Below are 23,845 nucleotides of genomic sequence, written 5' to 3'. Positions count from 1 at the left end.
GCGGGAAAGTGTGTGTAGGAGTGCGGGAAGGAAGGAGGGATGGAGGAGGAAGATTCTGCGGCCAAACGCAAGGGAAGCGACTCTGCCGCCTGGCGCAGTTGCCAGGACAGCGCGGCCAGAGCAGCAACGGCAGAAGCCGCACCGCGTCCCGGCGGCAGCGGCTGCTGCGAGCCCGAGTGACGCATTGCAGGTACGAACCAGCCAATCAGAGGCCTGTTCAACGACCATCGGCGATCGAGTCGCCACTATGATGCTCCTCCGCGCCGCAAAGTAGCGCCCCTCAGGCGCGACTCCCTCGGCCTTTAAACTGGCTCGCTGGGGAGTGAAACCCACTTACGTCATTCGTTCGGCCGCTTTCCTTTATCTCTTGCTTCGTCGAGTAAATAACAGTGGATAAAGGAGTCCCGAGAAGAGTTAGAGAGGAAGGGGTTTGCCGGAACTCGTTTGCGATGTTCCGTTATCTGGCATGCGGCGGAAGGATCTGGCGGAGGGAGGTGTTTATGAGGCGCTGGGGGCGGAGGAGGAGAATTAGTCCGAGTGGGTCGAGCGAGCTGTGTGGTTGTGTGGTCGCTTCTTGGAGACCGGTAGCGCTTGCAGCATGGTGAGTGTGTCGCTAAGCCGCCGGCGCTTGGCCGGAGGGGGTACGAGGCTGAAGCAGATTTGTTAAAGAAAGGGGACGCTGCTCCCCTACATCCCTCAGGAGTGGTCTTCGTCAGAGGGATGGCGCGAAAGAGACCGGGGCACTGCGGCGGTTGCGTCGCAGGTGCTCTCCTATCCCCATTCTCGGAGAGGAGTCCCCTAGCGTTACGGGGGCCGGGATCATTGCCTTCGAGGAGCTGAAGCTCCTCAGGGGCTTGGCTGGGTGAGGGTGATGAATCGGGGTGAGGGGGGGCAGCCCAGCACATGGTGGAGACAAGAAAGTGAAGGGCGGGGGAGAGCGGGAGGGCAAAAGCTGCTGGTCGGGCATCTCGAAAGGTCGGTGCCGGGGCCTGATTCAAAAGCCCAACGGACGGTTTGTGCTGGCGCCAGGAAGCGCCTTTGTGCGCTTTCGGCCGCCATGCGCCGAGGGGGCGGGAAGGGAGCGCGAGGCCCCGGGCTAGCGCCAGCGCGCCGTTAGCCCGCATCCCCCGCGTGCCGGGGGCGGGGGGCGCGCGAGCGGGCGCGGCGCGCTGTGTGGGCCGAGCCCGCGAGGCGCGGGGAGCGGCCGGGGGGCGGGGCGGGGCCGCCGCCCGCTCGGCTTGCCTCGCGCCCCAGCTGCTGTGCTGGCACCTGCAGGGCTGCGGAGGTCTCGGCTGCCCGCGGCAGTGTGCGGGGCCTGCGAGTTGGGGATGGGTGGGGGAGGGCGGCTACGGCAGTTTCCCATCCCCCTCCGGTGGCGAGAAGGAAGCTCGATGGACCCTGATCTTTCCCACTCCATTTGGGGCCCTGGGGCCTTCCACTACCCAGCCTGGACATGAGAAAAAATGTGGCTTTGTCATTGAAGGAAACGAGCTTTATACCCGAGTCTGGCGCACGCTCAAAGTGCGCATCTGACTAGAGAAAGTCGTCCGCTCCAGCTTGGGTCTGAAATGCTTTTTCTAGTCCCCTGCCAAAAGCAAGCTTTGGGGTGACTGACATTCTATTGTGAAAGTCGCTTTTATCCTGCCGTAACAGTTGAAAAGGCCAGTGTCTATATCCTATTCTTAAGTACTCACGTGCACTCCTAATGTTTAAGAACTATAATCACAGCATTGCCCCTGCTCCAATTCCCTTGAAAATGAGTCGTATTTCCGTCCAGAAAACGCCAGACGATGGTAACGTGCAGTTCAATTCTCTTAAATAGTAATGGCTGTCAAGTACTGTGGTGATAGAAGAGTATACCGGGGGCAGAAGGAGCAGGGAATCTTAAAAAGCATTTTCCTGTCACTTGAGACCGGAATTCCTGTTTTTTTTACCCTAATGACGGCGGTAATTTGCAGTACCTACTTTTTGTTTCCGTCTGCCAAGTGGTTACAGCGATGGGTGTGTCCAGAAGGCAAGGTGACATCTTAAACAGAGGAGTTGAGAATCCTTGCCAACTGAAACCTCCAGCCTGTATGGGTGTGGGGAGAGGAGTTCACCTTGGATAAAACTAGTGTTCACTCAAGTTTGATGCACTCGTTCTATTTTGATTTTTTATCTGATTTTGAACATACTAGTTGAATTTACTTTTTAAGTGAAACAAGGTATACATTATGTATATGTAATCAAGGTTCTGAATTGTGCAGTAAATTTTTAAAAAATATTTTTAAATGAATGGTAAATTTTTTACCTAATCAGTCTGATACTTGAACCGGGAACTAAATAGATTTTCATATGTTGCATACAGTTTGTATCGACACTTTTCATGGTCCTTTGCCAGTGATAAGCTTCTGTAATTACTGTTTACATTATTGGTGCTTTGGGGGTTTTCATTTAGTTTTTTCAGTCGCTAGTCATTGTTAAGTAAAATTAAGTTGGAAGTTGTCATAAGGTAACTTCATAATTATAAGACTTGGAGATTTAAAATGAAGTCTCTGTAAGTTAAAGAATGAGTTTGTGTGGAAGCAGAACAAGATTGTTCAGATAGCTCTTGGGTTTACATGTAAGTGTTACAAGTACGTGTGCATTGAAAGAGCCAAGGATCGCTTTAAGATTTGGGGCCCAGGTGATAAGTAAGAGATACGAAGAAGTAGAAAGTTTTGTGCTTGTCAAAGTCATCATTATTGTATCAAATTGCAAGTAGATCAGTTTGTGTTACACTGAGGAACTTCACTGTGGCCCTATTAAAAATACATAGAAAGTTCTAGATTTAGGTACAATGATCAGAGTAGGCCTTTAGTAAAGGTCTTAATTTCTGTGAAGTAATTTGTCCTGATGGTTTTTCTTTTGATCAGAGATGCTATAGTACGTTCTGTTCTGTCAGAATTAAGGTATCTGTTAATTCTACTGAAATAAATAAAGGCTGCTTTTAATACAGGTAGGGCATACCCTGACTTCTGAAATTTTAAAAAATAAATAAATAAATAAAAATTAATGAAGACTTCTTTTTTTTTTTTAAAGATTTTATTTATTTATTTGACAGAGATTACAAGTAGGCAGAGAGGCAGGCAGAGAGGAGGAAGCAGGCTCCCTGCTGAGCAGAGAGCCCGATGCGGGACTCGATCCCAGGACCCTGAGATCATGACCTGAGCCGAACGCAGCGGCTTAACCCACTGAGCCACCCAGGCACCCGAAGACTTTTTTTTCTAAATAGAACTTGAAATAAAAGAATGAATGAAAGCTAGAAGTTTGTGTTCCGATTTAAACCTGTGGCTTCATACATTTATTCAGATAAGAATTTTGGATTTTTTTAAACTGCCATTCACTAGATGAACTCCAGGAATATCCATATCTGCTTTGATAGGTACATAATGCATTCACTCTTCAGATCACACGTGAAGATAGGTTAATGTTTCTCAGTGTTTACAAATCACGTATGGTTCTTCAAAATGCAGATTCTATAACTCAGTAGGTCTGGTGTGGAACCTGCGAGTGTACTAATGCCTGGAAGCTTTCTCTGGAGTGATGAACAGGAGAAGGAAGTCTATCAATTGTTGTAGAAATACAGGAATAAGAACTAGTCATCTCTCTAGTGGATTATTCTTCACGGAGATAAACACACGTGTTAATGAGCTCGAGTTTTCCCAGAAGTATAATTCTTCCAGTTCTTCTAACTAAGAAAATGGCACTCTCCATAGACAGAAATAAAAACCAAATCTATTTGCATGTAGTTGGAAAAGACTTAAAAATTAGAGTGCTAGGGAGTGGTGTAGTTTTGCCTCTTAAAGGCCTTAGTCTTAACTCCGCTGGTAAAGTTTATTTTAAAACCTTGAGCTCTGGATTAGTGTTAAAAAAATTAAAAACTTAACATTGCAAGCAATATTGAGGAACATTTTTAAGGCTATGTGAGTAACTTAGCATTCTGTTTGATAGCTTATTCCTTGAAGCTTTTTTTGTGAATTTTTCTTTTATTTTGGGTGGGACGGGGCAAAGGGAGAGAATCTTAAGCAGTCTCCATACCCAGCAGTGAGATGGGACACAGTCACAACCCTGAGATGATGACCTGTGCTGAAATCAGGAGCCGTCACTTAACCAAATGGGCTACTGCTCATTTGTGAATTTTTCTAAGATTGTGTCTGGCTAGAGGGGGAGAGCTGGGCAAGATGGTGTGGGACAATTAAATTTTGACTTTCCAAGAAAAATTGGGTAATTTTAAAGTTTTGTTTTATAGCTAGCATCCTTTTCCGTCCTTTTCTTCCTAACTTTAATATAAATGCATCTTCCCCAAATCACCCCTACCCCCCCCCCGTTGAGAGAACAACGCTTTCCCTTCCTGCACATAGCAGTCCGTCCTTCAGCTTTCATACATACTGTGCCTTCCATAAATTCTGCTTAACTAAGTCTCCTAACCTGTTTTCACCTGCCACATCTGTCCCTGGGCTGCTGCACCTTGTGCTTTCGGTTCAGGAAAATTTATTCTAATCTTAAATCATACATGGAACAGGGGCGCCTTGGTGATTCAGTGGGATAAGCCTCTGCCATCGGCTTGGGTCATGGTCCCAGGGTCCTGGGATGGACCCCCAATGGGGCTCTCTGATTAGCGGGGAGCCTTCTTCCCCCACTCTCTCTGCCTGCCTTTCTGTCTGCTTGTGATCGATCAATCTCTCTCTCCTATCAAATAAATAAAATCTTTTTTTTTTTTTTTAAGATTTTATTTGACAGACTGCGATCACAAGTAGATGGAGAGACAGCTGCTGGGGCGGGGGGGTGGGGGAAGCAGGCTCTTTGCTGAGCAGAGAGCCAGATGCGGGGCTCGATCTCAGGACCCTGAGACCATGACCTGAGCCAAAGGCAGAGGATTAACCCACTGAGCCACTTAGGTGCCCCTCAAATAAATAAAATCTTAAAAAAAAAAGATAGCATGGCACAGTGGTAGGTTTGCTGGGTTTTTGTTTCGTTTTTAAGGTGGTTAACATATTTATTGTTCATGATGTTTAATTTTATATTCTGATATCTAGAAAAGACAATAGACAATGTTATGCAATGCTTAGTTATAAATGAATGGTAAGAGTGAAATTAAGAAATAAATTTCCATGTAGCAGTGAAACATTTTAAACTTAATAACTTCCTAGAAAGGGTAAGTTTAAAATAGGCATCTTCATATCATATGAGAAGGAAAGCACACATGTTTATTTGCATATTTTGGTCCCCTTAAGTATTTCATAAGAAGAGATCTGGTATACAGACGACTGGGATAAAAGACGAAAGTATAGCAGGAAGAATAAACTTCAAAATTCCTGCATATAATACAGTCTCTGTAAGATCTTTAATGTGGACCCTGCTACTCTCTGAAGCAAGAGTTGATGATGCCATGCATGTCTGTTTACTGTGTGGAAGTTGAACTAGTCAACTTCATATTTAACATTGTAGGTTCTTTGATTAGTTAATATATATAAAATAATTATCACTGAACTCTTTGGGTTCAAAGAGTTTTACTTTACGTAAAAGTAGCTTCTCTTTCTGCACAATAACCTTGTAAGGTAGATACTAATACTGTATGGATGAAATTGACTTATGAGAGGTAGAGTAACATGTCCAAGGTCATGTGGCTTTTTAAGTAGAAGAGCTAGGATACTAGTATGTCCAGCAACGATACAAAACGCTATGCTTTTTCCCCCAACTCTGCCATGTTGCCCTTTTAACAGAAATGATAAAAGTCTTGGAAAATGGAATCAGAAGTAAATCCTTTACAGCCTCTAACAAAGCAGATATCAAGTATGGATTTACCGTGTTTTAAATCTTAACTCCTTAGGGAAAACAATTGGATGACTGATGTTATATCAGATGGAAGATTGGTATTTGGAAGATTAAAAGTAGATCTTCTTTTCTTTAACTCCTGCATTTGAACTTAATTATTGCCTCTTCAATTCTAAGTTACCAGGCCTTTGGGGCCTTCCCCCCCCCCTTTTTTAAAATAGAAACAAGTTGAGTTTGCATTGAGGTCAAATCAAAATTGTGTTGAGTGGGGAAAGAAACTTGCGCTTTCTGGGTTCCTTCCCAAATTTTCTCATGCTGTGCCCTAGAAAAATGTCATGCTACTTTTCATTAAGGTAGTCTTTAAAAAAGAATGAAACCAGGCAGTGTTTATTCTTTCATACTAATAAATGAATGGATTAATCACAGAATGCTTGATTCCATATAGGTAAGAATATTAGAAGACTGGGTCTAATTAGTGCTAGTACCATATAAGCAGTTGCTTCATGGGTTTTTGTACTGCTAAGTGGTGAAATGTCCAAAGATGAAGGCCACATGAGGAAAAAGGAGCCTTGGTATTTTGCAGATATGTTATATATTATGGTACTCTGCATTTGAAACTTACAGGCAGTGAATACATCGGACACCTTTGTGTTTAAATTCTAGTTTAATTCTAGTATTTAAAACTAGTTACTAATTTTGTTATCCTCCCTGAAATTTAACCTGAACTTATAGGGGATAATGATACCATTAGAGGGTTATTGTGAAGATTGAACAAAAACAGTATCTATAAAAGGCTTTAGCAAATGCCTGGTCTTTTTTTCCTTTTAGCAAAAATAACTCTTCTCTCTGTGCTAAAAAATCACAAACTTTAGGCACACATTGGGATTCCAAAAGTCCAAGAGAAAATGAACGGCTGGACTTAATATTTAGTAAATAATTTAGTTCAAATGTTGGGAATCCTGATTCTTTAAATTTGCCTGCCATGTGAGAAGTAAAAACTGATAGCTTTCATGTTTCCCCAACCAGGACAGTTTGGATTTTTTCTTAGTGTTATGGGTTTGTTTTTTGTTTCAGGTTTGGAAGACCATTCTCATGTCCACATGATGTGTTTAACCATTTATAGGGGTAATTTTGAGTGTAGTTCTTGGACATTATTTTTGGTTCAGTGAAGATTTCTGATAATTTCTGTTAATACTGTTTTTTATTTACCAAAAAAGGTGAAAAGTTTAGGTATCTTAACTTTGAGAAAGGAAACCATGTTTTTGTTGGATTCTCTCCTTGCTTTAGAAGAATAACAACTTCCTTTAAATTTTCTACTATGCCAAATTGCTTTTTCCCCCCAATTTGTGTGAAATTGAAACTTTGATGTGTATTCTGAAATAATACTTGGGGTTTAAGTATTAAACTTGGTCAGCATCGCTTAGCTTGGAAGATAAACCTATCAACTTAATATGTGTTTTCTACCTTAAAACACAATTCATTTTCTACCTATGTATGTTGCTAGTACTAAGGAGTGTTATGCTAAATGTAATTCATGGTAAAAGGTGAACCTTGAAGGTTTTTAAACTTGGTTCTTAATTTAACTGCTCATCTGCATACCTGTCTTTGTGATCTCTTTGTAGGCTGACCAACTGACTGAAGAGCAGATTGCAGGTAAGAAATACTTTGCTAAGTGGTATCCATTGGATTTTATTATAAATTGAATGGCCAGTGTCAAAGTAAGATACCTTTATGAAAAAATTACATAGACTTTAGTCTATGTAATAGATAATAACAAGTGGTGTAATATAATATAGTAATTCAACCTGCTTTGACAAATGAGAAGGTATGCTTGCCTTTGGGAGATATATGGGGCTGACTGTAATGAAAGGCAAGGTTTTAGGCTACGTGGGGGTATACTTCGGAACTTGGTGGTGGTGATCTTTGTTTTTCTTGAAGATTATCTTTAAAACATGAATTCTGGGCAGTTTTTAACACTGCAACTCCAAATTACTCTTCACAAGAAAAAAAGAGCCAGGTAGTAATTAATAGGTAATTTGAAGTGTTAAATCCCAGAGGGAACATTGAATTTACCCCAGTTCAAAGTAGCTAATATTTTAACCTTAGAACTGTATGTAGAATCCGTCAGGAATAATCATTATCTCTAGAGAAAAAAACTTAGATGCAAAAGTTACCGTTCTATTTTCTAAATGTATAGTATGTTGAATTTTGTCTTAAGGAAGGAACAGTAGCATCTGTTGAAATGAGCTTTTTAAATCTTGTTTCCTGGGGCGCCTGGGTGGCTCAGTTGTTAAGCTTCTGCCTTCAACTCAGGTCATGATCCCAGAGTCCTGGGATCACTGCCTACATAAGACAAGCCTGCTTGTCCCTCTCCCACTCCCCCTGCTTCTGTCCCTCTCTCCCTGTGTGTCTATTTGTCAACTAAATAAATAAAATCCTTAAAAATAAACTAAAGAAATAATTAAATCTTGTCTCCTTTGGTTTGTCATGGAAATGTATGAAGTTGTTATGTAAAACTTGATGTCATATTGTCTTTATGCTGTAACATTAATCATTGGTACATTTGATTTTTTTCTAACACTGGCTGGCTAACCTCAAAATATTAGGGAAACTCACTAAAGGATTTTCTTCCATTTTAGTTCCTTGTAGTGTTGAAATGCTTTTCAGACTCTTCTTTTACTCTCTAGACTTTTATTAACACAAGCATCAAGCAGTTTTAACTACCACAGCTTTCCTGGTAGGCAAGAAGTTAGAAGTGTTCAAAAGCACTAAAGTTTTCTTTTTTCTTTCTTTTTTTTTTTTTTTAATGCTAGAGAATACTGAAAATCCCAGTTGGAACTCAACTGTATATAGCTATTTAAAGTAAGCCCTCCTCTCCACGTAAACAAATTTGGAGGACCCAGAAATCACTAATCTTCTCAAATATTACAAATACAACCCGATAAGACTATGTAAAGTAGGAAGCTGTTAGCATGAAGGACCAAATGTAAGCAGATTTTATTTTTACTGATTGTGTGAATTTGACTTAAATCTGGGATTTGGTTTCTAGGGTTGATAAATTGCATGTACTGAGTGTTGAAGAAATGAAGCAGAGCTTTGGAACTAATTTCTTTGTTCTTTTATACTATTTTAATGTATCTGTGACATGTAAATTCTAAAACTTTTAAAATATTTTTTTGTTAATGTAGCCTATCGGAAGTAACAATCTGATTCATATATCCAGGCTTAAACTGTTAACTTCTCCAATACTTTTGGCCTCCCTCTTTACTTTTCATTTCTTGGTGTTCCCAGTCAGGTAGTTGTCCCTGCTGTAGATAGCACAGCATTTTCACTTTAAGGTAGAAAATGTATTTTTAAGGTATCTGTTACATAGTTGGTGCCCATTATTGCACTCCCAAACACACATACAACTATTTTTTTTAAAAACCATGTATATTTTAAATTCAAGAGAATCAGTCTTCAAAGACTGATCGCATTTTCATAAAGAGTACTAATAGTAGTTCACTGGAACATTTATTTAAAGATAAATTTGGTGTTTTTGTTGGCTTTCATCGTATACTTAAATTTCCAGTGGGGATGGGGGAAAATCTGTTCTGGATTCTCTCCTTACCCTGCATTTTCTTAGGCTTTTAAAATCATTCCTGGTACCCCAGGTTTTAGTGAACCTTTAAAGGAGTCAGAACTTTTATACTGCTAAAGTAAAACCCTGTGCTATCAGGGATCTTTTTGTTGCCTCATCTGTCCCCGGTGCCTCCCACATAGTAAGGACTGAAAAATGGATACACTTCTTTGTTGTGTGTGACAACAAAAAAATGTTCCAGAACACTGCCTACCCAGTCCTAAGAATTATTCTGCCTCCATTGTTTGTGTCTACCTTTGAGGTGGAGGCAAATTACTTTCTTTATTCTGATAAATTGTAATTGGTGGTAATCAATAGCATCTTAGAATCTTTACCAAAAAACAAAGTACTTACAAACTTCATAGATAAATAGGCATTGAATATACTAAGGTTCTTTTTAAGCTATTTTAACTTTATACGATAATCATTACTACTACAGATTTGTTTAGAAAGTCTACTAACAGCAAGTAACTTGGTCTAGAAAAAGCATATTTTGTTTAGATGAAGTTACTAGAATTGTTTATATTACTTATTCTTAAAGAGCAATCCAGAAGTGTCCACTGTGACATCACTAGTTAATTTTGTTCATAATTCTGCCATGATGTCATTAGTTGTTGGTGATTGACACCTAGGGGTCTAATAGGAAAAACCTACAAGAGTTTTTCTTTCTTAAAGGTACAGTGTAGGAGTAAAACCTAACTTGAAAGATAATAACCTTACTCAATTTACATAGTGCCAACAAAAGTCTGATACATGTCCTTTAAGAGATTATTAGGTTCAGAATTTTCTAAATAAATGGAAGTTGGTAAACAGACATTTGATTCAAGTCATTCCTGGGAATTACAGTTAAGAATGGCATGCTTCTATACATAAAGATTATACCAGTTATAAAGTAGGGTAGGGAGCTGTAAGGACAGGTGAATTTAAATTATACTCTTTTTTTTTTTTTTTAAGATTTTATTTATTTGAGAGAGAAGGAATACAAGCTGGGGGGAGTGGGAGAGGGAGCAGCAGGGAGCCCCATGCGGGGCTGATCACAGGTCCCCCCCTGGGATCATGACCTGAGCTGTGAAGGTAGATGCTTAATGACAGAGCCACCCAGGCACCCCTAAATTGTATTTCGGGTTTTATTTCAAGGAATTTTACAGGTATTTCTGGCTCTGGTGTAAAAATACAGATAAAAATTTGGAATAACGCTTGACATTTGTTCCTTTCTTGTACCTTTATAACTAATAGTTATAGATATGGTCTTACTTCCTGCTTTTCACTATTTCAGCAAGCATTTTATTTATTTACTTATTTTAGATTTTATTTATTTATTTGACATAGAGAGAGAGAGATCACAAGTAGTCAGGGGTGGGGGAAGCAGGCTCCCTGCTGAGCAGAGAGCCTAATGTGGGGCCCTATCCCAGGACCCTGAGACCATGACCTGAGCTGAAGGCAGAGGCTTAACCCTCTGAGCCACCTAGGTGCCCCTCCAGCAAGCATTTTGAAAGTTAATGTATTTTAGGGGCAACTAGGTAGCTCTGTTGGTTAAGCATCTGACCTCTTGATTTCAGCTCAGGACTTGATCTTAGGGTTGTGAATTCAGGCCTTGCATTGGGCCCTGTGCTGGGTGTGGAGCTTTTTTTTTTTTTTTTTTTTAAGTTAATACACTATGAAACTCCTTGAAATTACTTCCATATATACCTTTGCTTTAAGAGTTGATTAATATTTAGCATTTAGGAGGTTTTTATTTTTAACCTTTATGTTTGGATTATGGTCTCTTAAACAGAATTCAAATTTGTAAACTTACTCTATATCTTAACAGTTAAGTCATACAGTAAAATGATTATAGTTAGTTACACATTGGAAACTTTTGCTGGTAATGTTAGTGTTAATACCTGTAGCTAGGTATTAATAGCAGCGAATGTAATGTAAACAAAACCATGTTTCTCAGTGCTTTGATTTTCTTGTAGCCTAAGTTACTAGGTGGTAAATGGCATGTGTTCAAACCCTAATAGTTTTTTGGATTTCTAGACAGTATTTCTACATCCTGTTGAAAAAAAGAAAAATAAAACCCTGAGTAAAATGGGAATGTCTTCCATCAAATTCTATTTGTGGGATTTATTGATGTGTTTTTGTCATTGAGTCAATCTAGTTAATGTAGGCTGATTTCATAAAATCAATCAGTAGTTTGCTACTAAGCTTGTGATACCAGGGGAGTGCCTCTGAAAACAAACGGTTTTAAATGGAATGGAACTATGTTAATACTGAATGTAGTAAACTACCAACTAGTCAGTGATAACCCAGTCTAAAGCTAAGCAGTTAATAGATTTTAAACGTAAGAAAGGAATGTGGTAATCTAGAAAGGTAATATGACCCAGGTAGTTGTGTAGGTAATTTTAAATCAAGAATCCAGTTAGAAGGCTATTGTAATAGTCTAGGCAAAAGAGGAGGGACCATGAAATTAGATACTGCTTGTTGAGATAAAAATAATCAGGCAGTATTGAAATGGGAGGATGCAACAGGACTTGTTGACATATTTCCCAGGGAAAGTTAAAGCGTGTTTTGCTTGCATTCCTAGGGTTGTTGGGGAATACAGAATTCACTTTCATAAGTCTCGCTTGGGGTCAGCCAAGGGGCATATCCTGTAGGAAGTTAGAAATAAAGGTACGGTAGACCCCGCCTCCCCAGTCTGTGGTGGGAAGGTATGCTCTAAGATGCCAGTGGATGCCTGAAACCACTGACAGTACCAAACTGGTTTTTCCTATACACACACACATATGATACAGTATTTGTGAATTAGGTATAATAGATGAACAACAGTAATGATTGTGAAAGTATACTATAATGTAAGTTATATTAGTGTGTCTCTCACCATATACTGTACTTGCCCTTTTTGTGACTATGTGGGATGGTAAAATGCCTTGGAGATGAGATGAAGTGAGGTGAATGATGTAGGCATTGTGATATAGCGTTAGGCTGCTATTGACCTGTGGTATGCCGGAAGGATCCTCTGCTTCTGGCATACAGTTCACTATGGATAGCTGAACAGGCAGAAAACGAAACTGTGGTAAGGGTGAGGGAACTACTGTATTATGTTGAGGTAGAGGAGTAGACTAAAGAAGGCTTCATTGTGAGTAGGCATAGATAAGAGATGGTGGAAAAGAGGAAGAAAATTGGTCACATTTACGTGTGAGAGATAAATAGGAGCAAGAATCTTTGGCAGTGTAAGGCAGGTAAACTGAGGTACTGTTGTGAAAGCCAAGAGAAGTTTAGAGTTTCTCAGTATAGTTTTGGATCCTGCAGGAAAGTGAGGTCATCTTTTTCTTAACACTTAACTAAGTATTTACTTGCCAGACCTACTTCTTTTTTTTTTTTTTTTTTTTTTTTTAAGATTTTATTTGACAGAGATCACAAGTAGGCAGAGAGGCAGGTGTGGGGGGGGGAGCAGGCTCCCTGCTGAGCAGAGACGACCCCTTCCCCCATACGGGGCTTGATCCCAGGACCCCAAGATCATGACCTGAGTGGAAGGCAGAGGCTTTAACCCACTGAACCACCCAGGCGCCCCCAGACCTACTTCTAAGTGCTTTATGCTTAGTAATTAATTAAGTTTGTAAACTTAGGAAGGTAGGTATAGTTATTCCTATTTAACAAAAATGATGAAGCTAAGATAGGAAAGGTTTAGTAACTTAACTTGCCTAGGTTACACTACTGGTAAGTAGCAGAGCTGGGATTATTAAACACAAGTTGCATTCCAAAGTCTACTTTTAGCTATGCTGTATGGCCTCATGTACTTAAAGACGCTTGTTTAATTGGGCAACTAAGTTGTTATTGGTAAACTTGGGATTTTCAACTTGATGAGTTGGAGCTGGAAGTAATTTTAATAGTGGATTGGTAGAAGAAAGGGATATATATGAGTAATGATGCTTCCAAGATTTGGGGAGATAACACAAGGTTTGAATTTCGTTTTAAGCTAAGAGACATATGTTAATGGCAAATCAGTGGAAGAGTAGTTGAGTCCAGAGAAGAGATTATGATGGATTGAAACTGGGGTGTATATGAATTGGAGAAAGGATAAAAAGGTAGGGGGGAATAAATAGCCTTGGACTATATAAGAGGAAGCAAACTATTACTTAAACATGTCAGGTATGTACTTTAAAATGTATAGATATATTGAGGGAGCTGAGCCCTGTGAACTTTGGAATTGTTTTGGGTTTGCTTAAAAAGAGGGTCTAATAGCTTTTAAAAAGTACCCTACCAGAAAAACTGCCATTGTGTTTTAGTTCATTTATATGACCTTGCACTATCAAATTTAATCTCTGCTTTAGTTTATGAAATAAATGGGGAAGCCAGTATTCGAGACCGCTGCTTCAACAGCTTTCCATGTAATCTAGTGGTGAATTAGGATGTTTTAACTATATTAAAAGTTTGGGATTTTATATTCCTAAAAAAGGTCTAAATTACCTTTGCTGTCAGTTACACGATACTTAGCTAAAACTGGCCATTCATATCTTGATCATCCATTGTTAATATCATCGTAGATTTTTGGTGATAGTTCTTTATAGGTCAGAAAAGGCAATTGGTCTGTTGCATATTGTTCTGAAGTTTAGAGGTGTATTTTTTTGTTGTTCTTAAATTAGTAGTTTTGTTTTTAAGATTTTATTTATTTGAGAGAGAGTGAACGCAAGAGATCGAGCAGGGGCAGAGGGAGAGAGGGAGAAGCAGACTCCCTGTTGATGAGCAGGGAGCCCAACATGGAGCACAATCCCAGGACCCTGGTATTACGACCTGAGCTGAAGGCAGTTGTGTAACTGACTGAGCCTCCTAGGTGTGCCCCTTAAATTGTAGGTTGTTTTGTTTTTGTTTATTTATTTATTTGACAGCGACACCGCAAGAGAGGGAACACAAGCAGGGGGATGTGGGAGAGAGAGAAGCAGGCTTCCCGTGGAGCAGGGAACCAGATGCAGGGCTCCATCCCAAAACCCTGGGATCATAACCTGAGCCCAAGGCAGACGCTTAATGACTGAGCCACCCCTCAGGCACCCCTAAATTAGTAGATTTTAAAGAGATTTAATTTTAATTTTTGAGGCCTACTCTGAGTATAATGCATAAAGTTCTATAGAAACAGATGTTGGGTACCAGGTACTGGTGGTGCCAGTTAGGTACCAGTCTTATTTTTATATTCTGAGCTTTAATAGAAAATAGGGAAGCTGCTCATTTGGGGCTTTGATTCTTTGCCTCCTTCAACCTAAAATAATTTTTACTTTTATCTGGTCTAGGTATTGGAGTCCTTTTGTAATATTTTAGGTGAAAAAAACTTGCTGATCAGTATGAGCATATATTGGTATGATTAGCTAAAGATGTTTGCAATATAGCAAGTTTTTCCCACATAATTCTTCAGGAACCAAAGGCTGGTTTCAAGTGTTACTTCCATATATACCTTTGCTTTAAGAGTTGATTAATATTTAGCATTTAGGAGGTTTTTATTGTTAACCTTTATGTTTGGATTATGGTCTCTTAAACAGAATTCAAAGAAGCTTTTTCACTATTTGACAAGGATGGTGATGGAACTATAACAACAAAGGAATTGGGAACTGTAATGAGGTCTCTTGGGCAGAATCCCACAGAAGCAGAGTTACAGGACATGATTAATGAAGTAGATGCTGATGGTAAGTTTTTTTAAACTGGGTTTTGGGGGAGGGGGAATTGAAGAGGGCATTTAAATTCTTTAGTACTCTTTCAACTAAACAAACCATTTCAGGTAATGGCACAATTGACTTCCCGGAATTTCTGACAATGATGGCAAGAAAAATGAAAGACACAGACAGTGAAGAAGAAATTAGAGAAGCATTCCGTGTGTTTGATAAGGTAGGTATTCGGGGATTGGATTTGTTAAATTTTGAGGGTGAATCTTGGCAAAGGAGGCATCACTGACTTTGGAACTAAGAAACCGATTTTATTTTGTTTTTTTTAAGTTCTTATTTATTTATTAGAGAGTACGAACCCATAAGAGGGGAGGGGCAAAGGGAGAAGCAGATGCCCCCACTGAGCAGGTAGCCAGACCTGGGTCTTGATCCTAAGACCCTGGGATCATGACCTGAGCCAAAGGCAGACACTTAACTGCCTGAGCCACCCAGGTGCACCAGAAACAGTGATTTTAATGTATGATATCCTGCTGTTTTCAGTGACCATCTATTGGTCAACTATAGTTTGGTTTTGGTTGGTGTGTCTGAAGTATCTTTTTCTCCCTAATGTGAAGTTTATTGTAAACTTACTAAACCTCCAACCCAACTCTGAGTCTATAATTTTACTTAAGTATCTTACTAAATTATTTCTAGGATGGCAATGGCTATATTAGTGCAGCAGAGCTTCGCCATGTGATGACAAACCTGGGAGAGAAGTTAACAGATGAAGAGGTTGATGAAATGATCAGGGAAGCAGATATTGATGGTGATGGTCAAGTAAACTATGAAGGTAAATCTTTCACTACCTCATTCTGTGCTTTGATTTTAAGGTACAAGGTATGTGTTTATATATATCCTAGGTCAAAATTAGTGTCTCCACTCCTGCCAAATGAAGATGGTAAAACAGTTTTTATATTTACAAGCCTTTTGCTATTCAGAGTATTTTCTACAGATAAGGGAAAATCACGATCATCTGAGGACTTTTTAGAACTGTTTCCTATCAGGTCCTACCATATACCTAGAATCTCTGCATTTTAACAAGATTGCTAGACAGTTTCATACGCATTTTAAAGTTTGAGAAGCATGGTGCTCCATACTATGCTAAAACAATCTTTTTATAATGATTGTGGAAAAATTTGAAAAGCTTTAAACTTATTTCAGAAACCTCAAAATTAAAGTAAGGTGATTTCCTTCCTTCATTGGATTTATTTTCCCTCTAATTAGCTTTAGTCTAAGACCGTTTACTTCTGTGTCAGTTCAAAATTACCATGTTGTAATAAACTTAAGAGCAAAAATCCTTCTATTTTATAATTTGTCTAAAGCATTAATTTGGTTTATTGATTAACAGTCCTAAGTAATTTTGGTTTATGAAGTTCTGGCCTTGACAAAGCTTGACAATTCTATACTGTATATTTTTGAGGAAAGAAAGGGAAATTGGAAATTGCTCAGAGATTGAGTAATGTGATTGGTTTTGTCATTCTTTTACCATTGATGCAACTTTTTGTGTACTTCTTCTTTTTCAGAGTTTGTACAAATGATGACAGCAAAGTGAAGACTGTACAGAATGTGTTAAATTTCTTGTACAAAATTGTTTATTTGCCTTTTCTTTGTTTGTAACTTATCTGTAAAAGGTTCCCCCCTGCTGTCAAAAAATATGCATGTATAGTAATTAGGACTTCATTCCTCCATGTTTTCTTCCCTTATCTTACTGTCATTGTCCTGAAACCTTATTTTAGAAAATTGATCAAGTAACATGTTGCATGTGGCTTACTCTGGATATATCTAAGCCCTTCTGCACATCTAAACTTAGATGGAGTTGGTCAAATGAGGGAACATCTGGGTTATGCCTTTTTTTTAAGTAGTTTTCTTTAGGAACTGTCAGCATGTTGTTGTTGAAGTGTGGAGTTGTAACTCTGCGTGGACTATGGACAGTCAACAATATGTACTTAAAAGTTGCACTATTGCAAAACGGGTGTATTATCCAGGTACTCGTACACTATTTTTTTGTACTGCTGGTCCTGTACCAGAAACATTTTCTTTTATTGTTACTTGCTTTTTAAACTTTGTTTAGCCACTTAAAGAAAATCTGCTTATGGCACAATTTGCCTCAAATCCATTCCAAGTTGTATATTTGTTTTCCAATAAAAAAATTACAATTTACCCAACTGTTGCTCTGAATCAGCGTCCTTTAATTACCTTGAGGTGGAACAATTCTGAGAATCAAATACTGGGGTGGTTTTTACTTGGTGTAATTTAGATCTGTTTTTGTTGTTGTTTTACTACCTAGATTTTGTTTCGTTTTTAAATTGGGATACTTCCTTCGAAAGATTAAGACCTTTTGTAAGTGTCTAGCATGGGAGCTGACATAATGTAGATGTTTATTGTTTCCAATCTTTTTACACATTTTTCAACTTCGGCATATCCATTTGTCCATATTAACTTTAGCCAGGCAATGATTTTAGGAATATTTTCTGTTATAAGCAGTCCAAGGTGGGGGGTTGTTACTATGTTTTTACTTCTATTTGCTAATGGTGCCTTTTCTTTTTCATAAAGCAAAGAATTTTCAGTTGTCCAGCCTATCCGGGACATGTTTTACAAAGAAAGGTATCTTTAGAAATTGGACTGGCAGTAACTAAACCTTGCTTTAGGTTTTGCTTTCTTCTAAACCATTGCTTTCTCTGTAATTTTAAGCTACTCAAAAAGTGGTTATCAGGGTTTTGGTTTTTTAGCTGCCTTTTAAATACTTAACAATATTTAATGAAAGATTCCAGAGCAAACCAGAGCCAAGATTAAAACATTAAAGTGTATTAAAACATTAAGTATACTAAAAGTATATTTATATAAAGTATATTCATATAAAGTATATTAAAACAGTATAAAACATTGATTATTGTAGCCACAGGTATATCTTCCCGGGGGTAAGTCCCTTTGGCAGGTTACTGCCCATCTTGAACTTTTTTTTTTTTTCATCTTGGACTATTTTAATACCATTTTTATTCTACCAGAAAATACAAAACTGAATGGTTGTTGAAGGACAAGAGAGAGAAGTGGGTTTTAAAGGGAAATTATAGGCATTGATAATCTTAATGGGGAATTACATTGTTACATATTAGGCAGACAATCAGTTAAATAGGAAGACCTTCATTACATGGAACTGTTGAGTCAAAAGGAAGGCCAGCAAGATAACACGGGCTTTGGAGTTATATTTCAACAAGTTCTCAGATTTCTCAAGTTCTCAGATCCCTGCTTGAGTAAACTTAGGTCAGTATTATCTAAGCTTCAGTTATCATACTTGCAAAATGGGTATAATTTACCCAACTGGTTTTTAACTTGTCTTTTGTAGTAGTGAAGGTAAAACACTTAGCATAGTCCTTAACATTTACAATAGGAAGAGTTCAGTTGATCATACTATGCTGTTAAGCCACATATGACTCTAATAAGAGTCAGTTATCTTTCTCACTTCTGTAGTTCCAGTTCCTACATTTTCAAATATTTAGCAAGGTAGAAGGGAGCACACTATTTGGGGGGTACTTTTGTATATCACATTAATTGCTGATTTTTATATTCACAAAAGTCACAAAGTTGGCATTATTTAGATTTTATAGGAAATGAAAAGATACTGCAGTTTTGTTTAGATTTATTTTTGAGAGTGTGGCAGCTTGGGGAGGAGGGGCAGAGGGAAATGGGAGAGGGAAACTCAAGTAGAGTCCTTGCTGAGCGTGGAGCCAGACTTGGCTGACTTGGCTTGATCCTGAGATCACAACCTGAGCTGAAACCAAGAGTCGGACGCTTACCCAGCCGCACCACCCAGGCTCCCCTGAAGTATAGAGCAGTTACCTATGTAACTTATATTGGGTACGTACTGAGCTGGATTCATATCTCAATTCTATTTCCTACAACAGTGTTAAACTGGGTATCTTCACATCTTAACCATATTGCCTGTTGTGTTTTAGCCAGATTGTGGTAATTGGTAATCTTCCCTCTACTGTCTGTAGCATGTTTGCTCTCAGATTATTCTAACAAAAATCACTACTGCAGTTAAAAATAATCCATTCTTTAGGGTGTATTTTACAGAATTTTTATTAAAGATCTGATGAATAGAGAGGCACCATTGACTTCTACTTAGTGTAGACCCAGAGATAAATGCCTCCCCACCCTTTTAAAACTGCTGTTAAGATAACCTGAAAACAAATCTTAAATTTTTTTCAGTGATACTTTATAAGACTTTTTTTTTTTAAAGATTTAATTAATTTATTTATTTGACAGATCACAAGTAGGCAGAGAGAGAGGAGGAAGCAGGCTCCCTGCTAAGCAGAGAGCCCAATGCAGGGCTCGATCCCAGGACCCTGGGATCATGACCTGAGCCAAAGGCAGAGGATTTAGCCCACTGAGCCCCCCCGGGCACCCGTACAAGACTTTCTTAAGAGGACATTTTGTTTATCCTGCATGCTTAGTTAACTGTCTTATTGGTGAAGTCCTTGAAGTCATTGACCTATGCTGTTTCTATTTTTGAGATACTTAAAACTATTTTCTCATCTAGATGTTCTTTCTATTTCACACCTTGTATGGGTTTCTAGACTTCTCTGTACCTTTCATCATATTCTTTTAGTCTCTAGAGTACCAGTCCCTAGTTGGCTGGGCCAGTTTTACAGGCTCAGCCAAAATAAGAAAGTGAAATCCGGAACAGTGACTTGATTGAATCTCATACATTTGTGGAAACTCTGGTTATTAGCCTCTTGGCCTTATAATTTCAGTTGTGATTTCAAACTTGGTGTCTGGTTGTTTTTTTCCTCTAGTATTTTCGTATGTTGAATTTAGAATCCCACTAAGAGAAATGAAATGGGAGTAGCCTTTCCCTATTGGAGAGTACTCCCTTTTGAGTAGTCTCTCACTACTCAAAAAAAAAATCACCTACAGAATCTTGGGCCCTGCCTCAGAATCTGAATCTGTATTTTCGTAAGATCCCCAAATGTTTTGTATGCACATTAACTTTTGAAAACCAGTGTGCTAGTCCATCCTCTAAACTAGTCATTTATCCAAATATTTTAATCCCTCCTGTGTTCAGAAAACTCAGAATTAAGACAAAAACCTGGTTTGGGAAGTGCTTAAAAATTAGGGGAGAAAACAATTGGTCAAAATGAATCCTCCCATAAAGATTGGCATGGGTCCTTGGGGCTACAAGGGATTAATTAGGCCAGGGAGTGTTTCTCAGAGGAGTTGCCTTTTGAGTTTGCCAGGCTGTCGAAGAAGGAAATAGCATTTTAGCATAAGGGCACACAAAAACGTGAAGATGGCATGTTTGGGGTTTCCAAGTATACATCAGAGTGTGAGGTTTTAATGAGGGAAAGGAGATGAAATTGGATTGTGAATTTTGCTTTTTGTTCCAAAGGGAATGATTGTCTGTAGTTACTAAATACTTTGTGCCAGACATGGTTCCAAACATTTCACTCAGGTTGGTCTTCATAATCACCCTGTGTGGGTAGATACTGGTTTATTATCACATTTATAGACAATAAATCACAGCAGGGAGTGGTCAAACCCTGGTAGTGGAGGAGAGGGATTCAGGACTGAGGGAGTGGAGTAATCAATGCAGCAGTGACAAATGGGGTCAAGATAGTTGGAAGAATCAGCGTTGAATTTGGTGATCGGATCACTGGCTAGTTTACCAAGTGCAGTTTGAATAGAAAGTGTGTACACGTGTGAGATTAAGATGTCTTTCGGCAAGTATGGGAGTTGAAAGAATGGAGTCTACTTTTGAAACTTGTGAAAGGAAGGAGAAACCTTACCGTATAGTGGACAGTGGGGTGCTGGAGCAAAACCTGGATTTGGACTCTGCCTCTGCCACTTCTATGTGATGCCCAGTCAACTATCTATGCTAAATTGTCCAAGGAAGCCTCTTTCCTCACCCATAAAATGGAATTACTCCCCTTGCAGTGTTGTGAGGACTAAATTAGATTACTGTGTATTAAGTATTTAGAAAACCGCAGGTACTCCATAAAGTGGGATTACTAGCGTTGACGGGTGGGTCTGTTTGTAAAGATGAGAATGTTTATGTAAAGGTTGAGAAGCTACGGCTAAAAGCTTGAAAGTGAAAAAGGACTATCAGGAAAAAGGGGTGGCCTTTCGTTTCACAGCTACGGAAGCCCGCTGTGTCTAGTGCTCCTAACGCCAGAGGCAGGAAAAGAGACACCCCCCAAATTTCCATCCGGAGGAGCTTAGAAACCGCCTTAGAAAGTGGGTGCTAGGGCTGGGTTTTGGCGCTAAAGCGAAGTACGCCTACAAAACACTGTCTCCCAGCTTGGGGGGTGTGAGTAATTTGGAAAAGGCCCGTGGGGATTGTGGTACGCTCAGGCTCCCACAAACCGTCTTTTATAAGCCTCCCTTGTGGCAGCGACCCACCCAGGGCTCCGCTGCGCCTCCCTCACCGCACGTGTGCGTGACGGGGGGAGCGATTTCCTGTGCACGCGGCAGGCACGGGGCCTCGGTTCGCCCGCCTCCCCTCCCCACCACCCGACACCTGCGCACGCTCGGGAGCCCAGGGCCCCAGGCGCCTCCTGGCAACCAGACGCTGACGGAGCGAGGAGGCCTCAATGGATCAGCCAATCATCGCCATCACCTCCAATTCTCTAAGGGAAGACATGGCCCCTGGCAGTTTGGTAGTTACTTCCACGGTACAGACTGACTTCCCGCGGCCCCGACTACCGACTGCCATGCCCGCCCCCCCCACCCCGCCCTCGGCTCCGGTGGCCGAACTTCCTAACGCTGGGCCTTTGCGCCCCTTGGTTTGCTTCGCACCTCTCCCTGCCTTCCTCTACCTACCCAGCAGTCCAGTGGTCCTGATCTTTATCTGAGTGTACTTGGTTTTATTTCCTCTCCCCTTGCTCTCCTCATCCTTCCATTCACCCTTTATTTTCTGTATTTTCTTTACTTCTTCCATACTACCAACTGCGCTGGACAACTGCTTTCATTTCCCCCTCTGCCCAGAAGGATGGGTTTTAACGTAGCCGAACGCACACATTTGTGCCCTGTCTGGTATTTTAGTATTTATAAAATATCTTAAACTACCTTCGTTTAGTTTTTAAATATGTTTGGGCAAGAGATGTTTAGCCTATCTTTTGTAAAGTGCTTCAGCCCTAAAATGAATTTGCGGTGATGAGTGGGTGGAGTTTAGCTGGCTTGCCTTGGGCAAAACAAAACAGCAGCTGCCAATGACCTTCCTTTAGAAGTACTGTTTACTTCTCCCTTCTTCCCACTTCATTTTCCTGGTCCCAGGTAGAGGGGGGAGACTTGTCTTGACCTGCCTGAGAAAGCTTGATTTCTGTGACTAAATGTGCGACAGAGAAGATTCAACATAAATCTAATAAAGGGAACATATAGGGAAAAATTCAGACTTAGCACTGTGTAAGAAACAGTGGGTTTTGTTTTGTTTTGTTTTTTAGAGAAATGCACGTTTCATAGTAAAACTAAAGCCCAGAGGTACTCATAAGTAGAGTGGGTATAAGTTGCTAAAAAGGAAGAATGAATTATATCAGTTTTACTGTTATAATATATTACTATAAATATATAATATAATTACTATAAAATAACATTTTATAGTAATAACAAAAGCATTATAAATGGAAGTACAATTTATTGTTTTAATGACTTTACCCTAGTGAAAGTAGTACAAAAGGAAAAAACTATACAACTGTGTTCTGTTGGTGGTGAAGCTGAAACAAATGTGGAATAATAATAAATAGGTATAAGGTTCCTAAGGTGGAAATCAAGAGCGTCCTTGGAAACTGAGCAATACCAAAATCATCTGCTTTTTAACTGGGCAGGTGAGGTGCTAAAAATAAAGGGAACCATTTATTGAGCACCGGGTTTGGGTCCAAGTCTTTAAATGTATAATGATTTATTCTCGTGCCAACCTTCTTATGCCTTTTTTATACTTCTAAGAGGGAGTTGAGGCTCGTAAGGGTTAAGTAACTTACCTAGTGCTCCTAGTTAGTAAGTGACAGAGCTCAAGCTCAAGCCCAAAGTGATCTGGCTTCTCTGTCATTCTGCCTCTTTGGTGTCACATCTGGCTGGACAAGCTGAGAGAACTAGCTGTATCATATTTGTACTACACATGTTTGATAGTGTGTATAAAAACAGGAAAGGGCAGTTTTCAACATTTGCCATATCACTAGGAATTTGTATCCCAATATCACGTTAATTTGATGACTATGCACTTTCACCTTGAACTTCCAGCCCAATCACCTTAACCGTAAATCTATTATGATACAATTTTGGTCAATTACATGACTCTTTCCTTCGTAAGAACACCAAATTTTTTTGTCACATCTAATTTTCCTTATGACATGTCTTTTGAGATGAGGCTGTTTATTACTCTCATTTTTCCAAAGGGAATTTAGATGGGAACTTAGAAGCACTTCAAGTCAAAATATAGCAATTTAAGGAAATATGACAGGCAAAATTTATCATTATGTAGTTTTATTTTAATTCAGGCTGACCAATTTGACACAGGTATTGATTTCTTCAAGCAAATGTTTTATAAAATATATTTATAATTAACTTCCATGGATCACCTCTCAAATGAGTAAGCACATTTTATGTTTGTTAATAGAAACCAGTGCGAAAGACATCATCTGTTGAAAGAGAAGGATGGTGGAGAATAGCATTAACAGTATGTGTGTTTTTATTCTTTCTATTCATATTTCTATTGATAGTTTAATCAGCCTTAAATTTTAAGTCACTAAGAATTGTAAGAAAACAGTGG

The 23,845-nt window shown here is 39.4% G+C and overlaps 2 protein-coding genes across 2 annotated transcripts in view; both read left to right on the top strand.

Annotated features, from left to right (window-relative positions):
- Positions 1-513: 513 nt before the first annotated feature.
- CALM2 (calmodulin 2) lies at positions 514-17,249 on the top strand. Its single transcript, XM_044263655.1, has 6 exons — positions 514-601; positions 7,419-7,449; positions 14,926-15,069; positions 15,162-15,268; positions 15,739-15,874; positions 16,608-17,249. Exons 1-6 carry the CDS (start codon positions 599-601, stop codon positions 16,634-16,636), a joined length of 450 nt encoding a protein of 149 aa, XP_044119590.1. The 5' UTR covers positions 514-598; the 3' UTR covers positions 16,637-17,249.
- Positions 17,250-21,674: 4,425 nt separating this feature from the next.
- Positions 21,675-23,845, top strand: part of STPG4 (sperm-tail PG-rich repeat containing 4) — a 40,088-nt gene continuing 37,917 nt past the window's right edge. The window contains exons 1-2 of the mRNA XM_044262420.1: positions 21,675-21,755; positions 23,693-23,752. Of these exons, the coding sequence (XP_044118355.1) occupies positions 21,675-21,755; positions 23,693-23,752 (141 nt within the window). The remainder of the gene's footprint in view (positions 21,756-23,692; positions 23,753-23,845) is intronic.

This window comes from Neovison vison, chromosome 8 (assembly GCF_020171115.1).
Source record: "Neovison vison isolate M4711 chromosome 8, ASM_NN_V1, whole genome shotgun sequence".
In the NCBI taxonomy this organism is placed as follows: domain Eukaryota; kingdom Metazoa; phylum Chordata; class Mammalia; order Carnivora; family Mustelidae; genus Neogale; species Neogale vison.
This window is presented reverse-complemented; position numbering and strand designations above follow the sequence as displayed.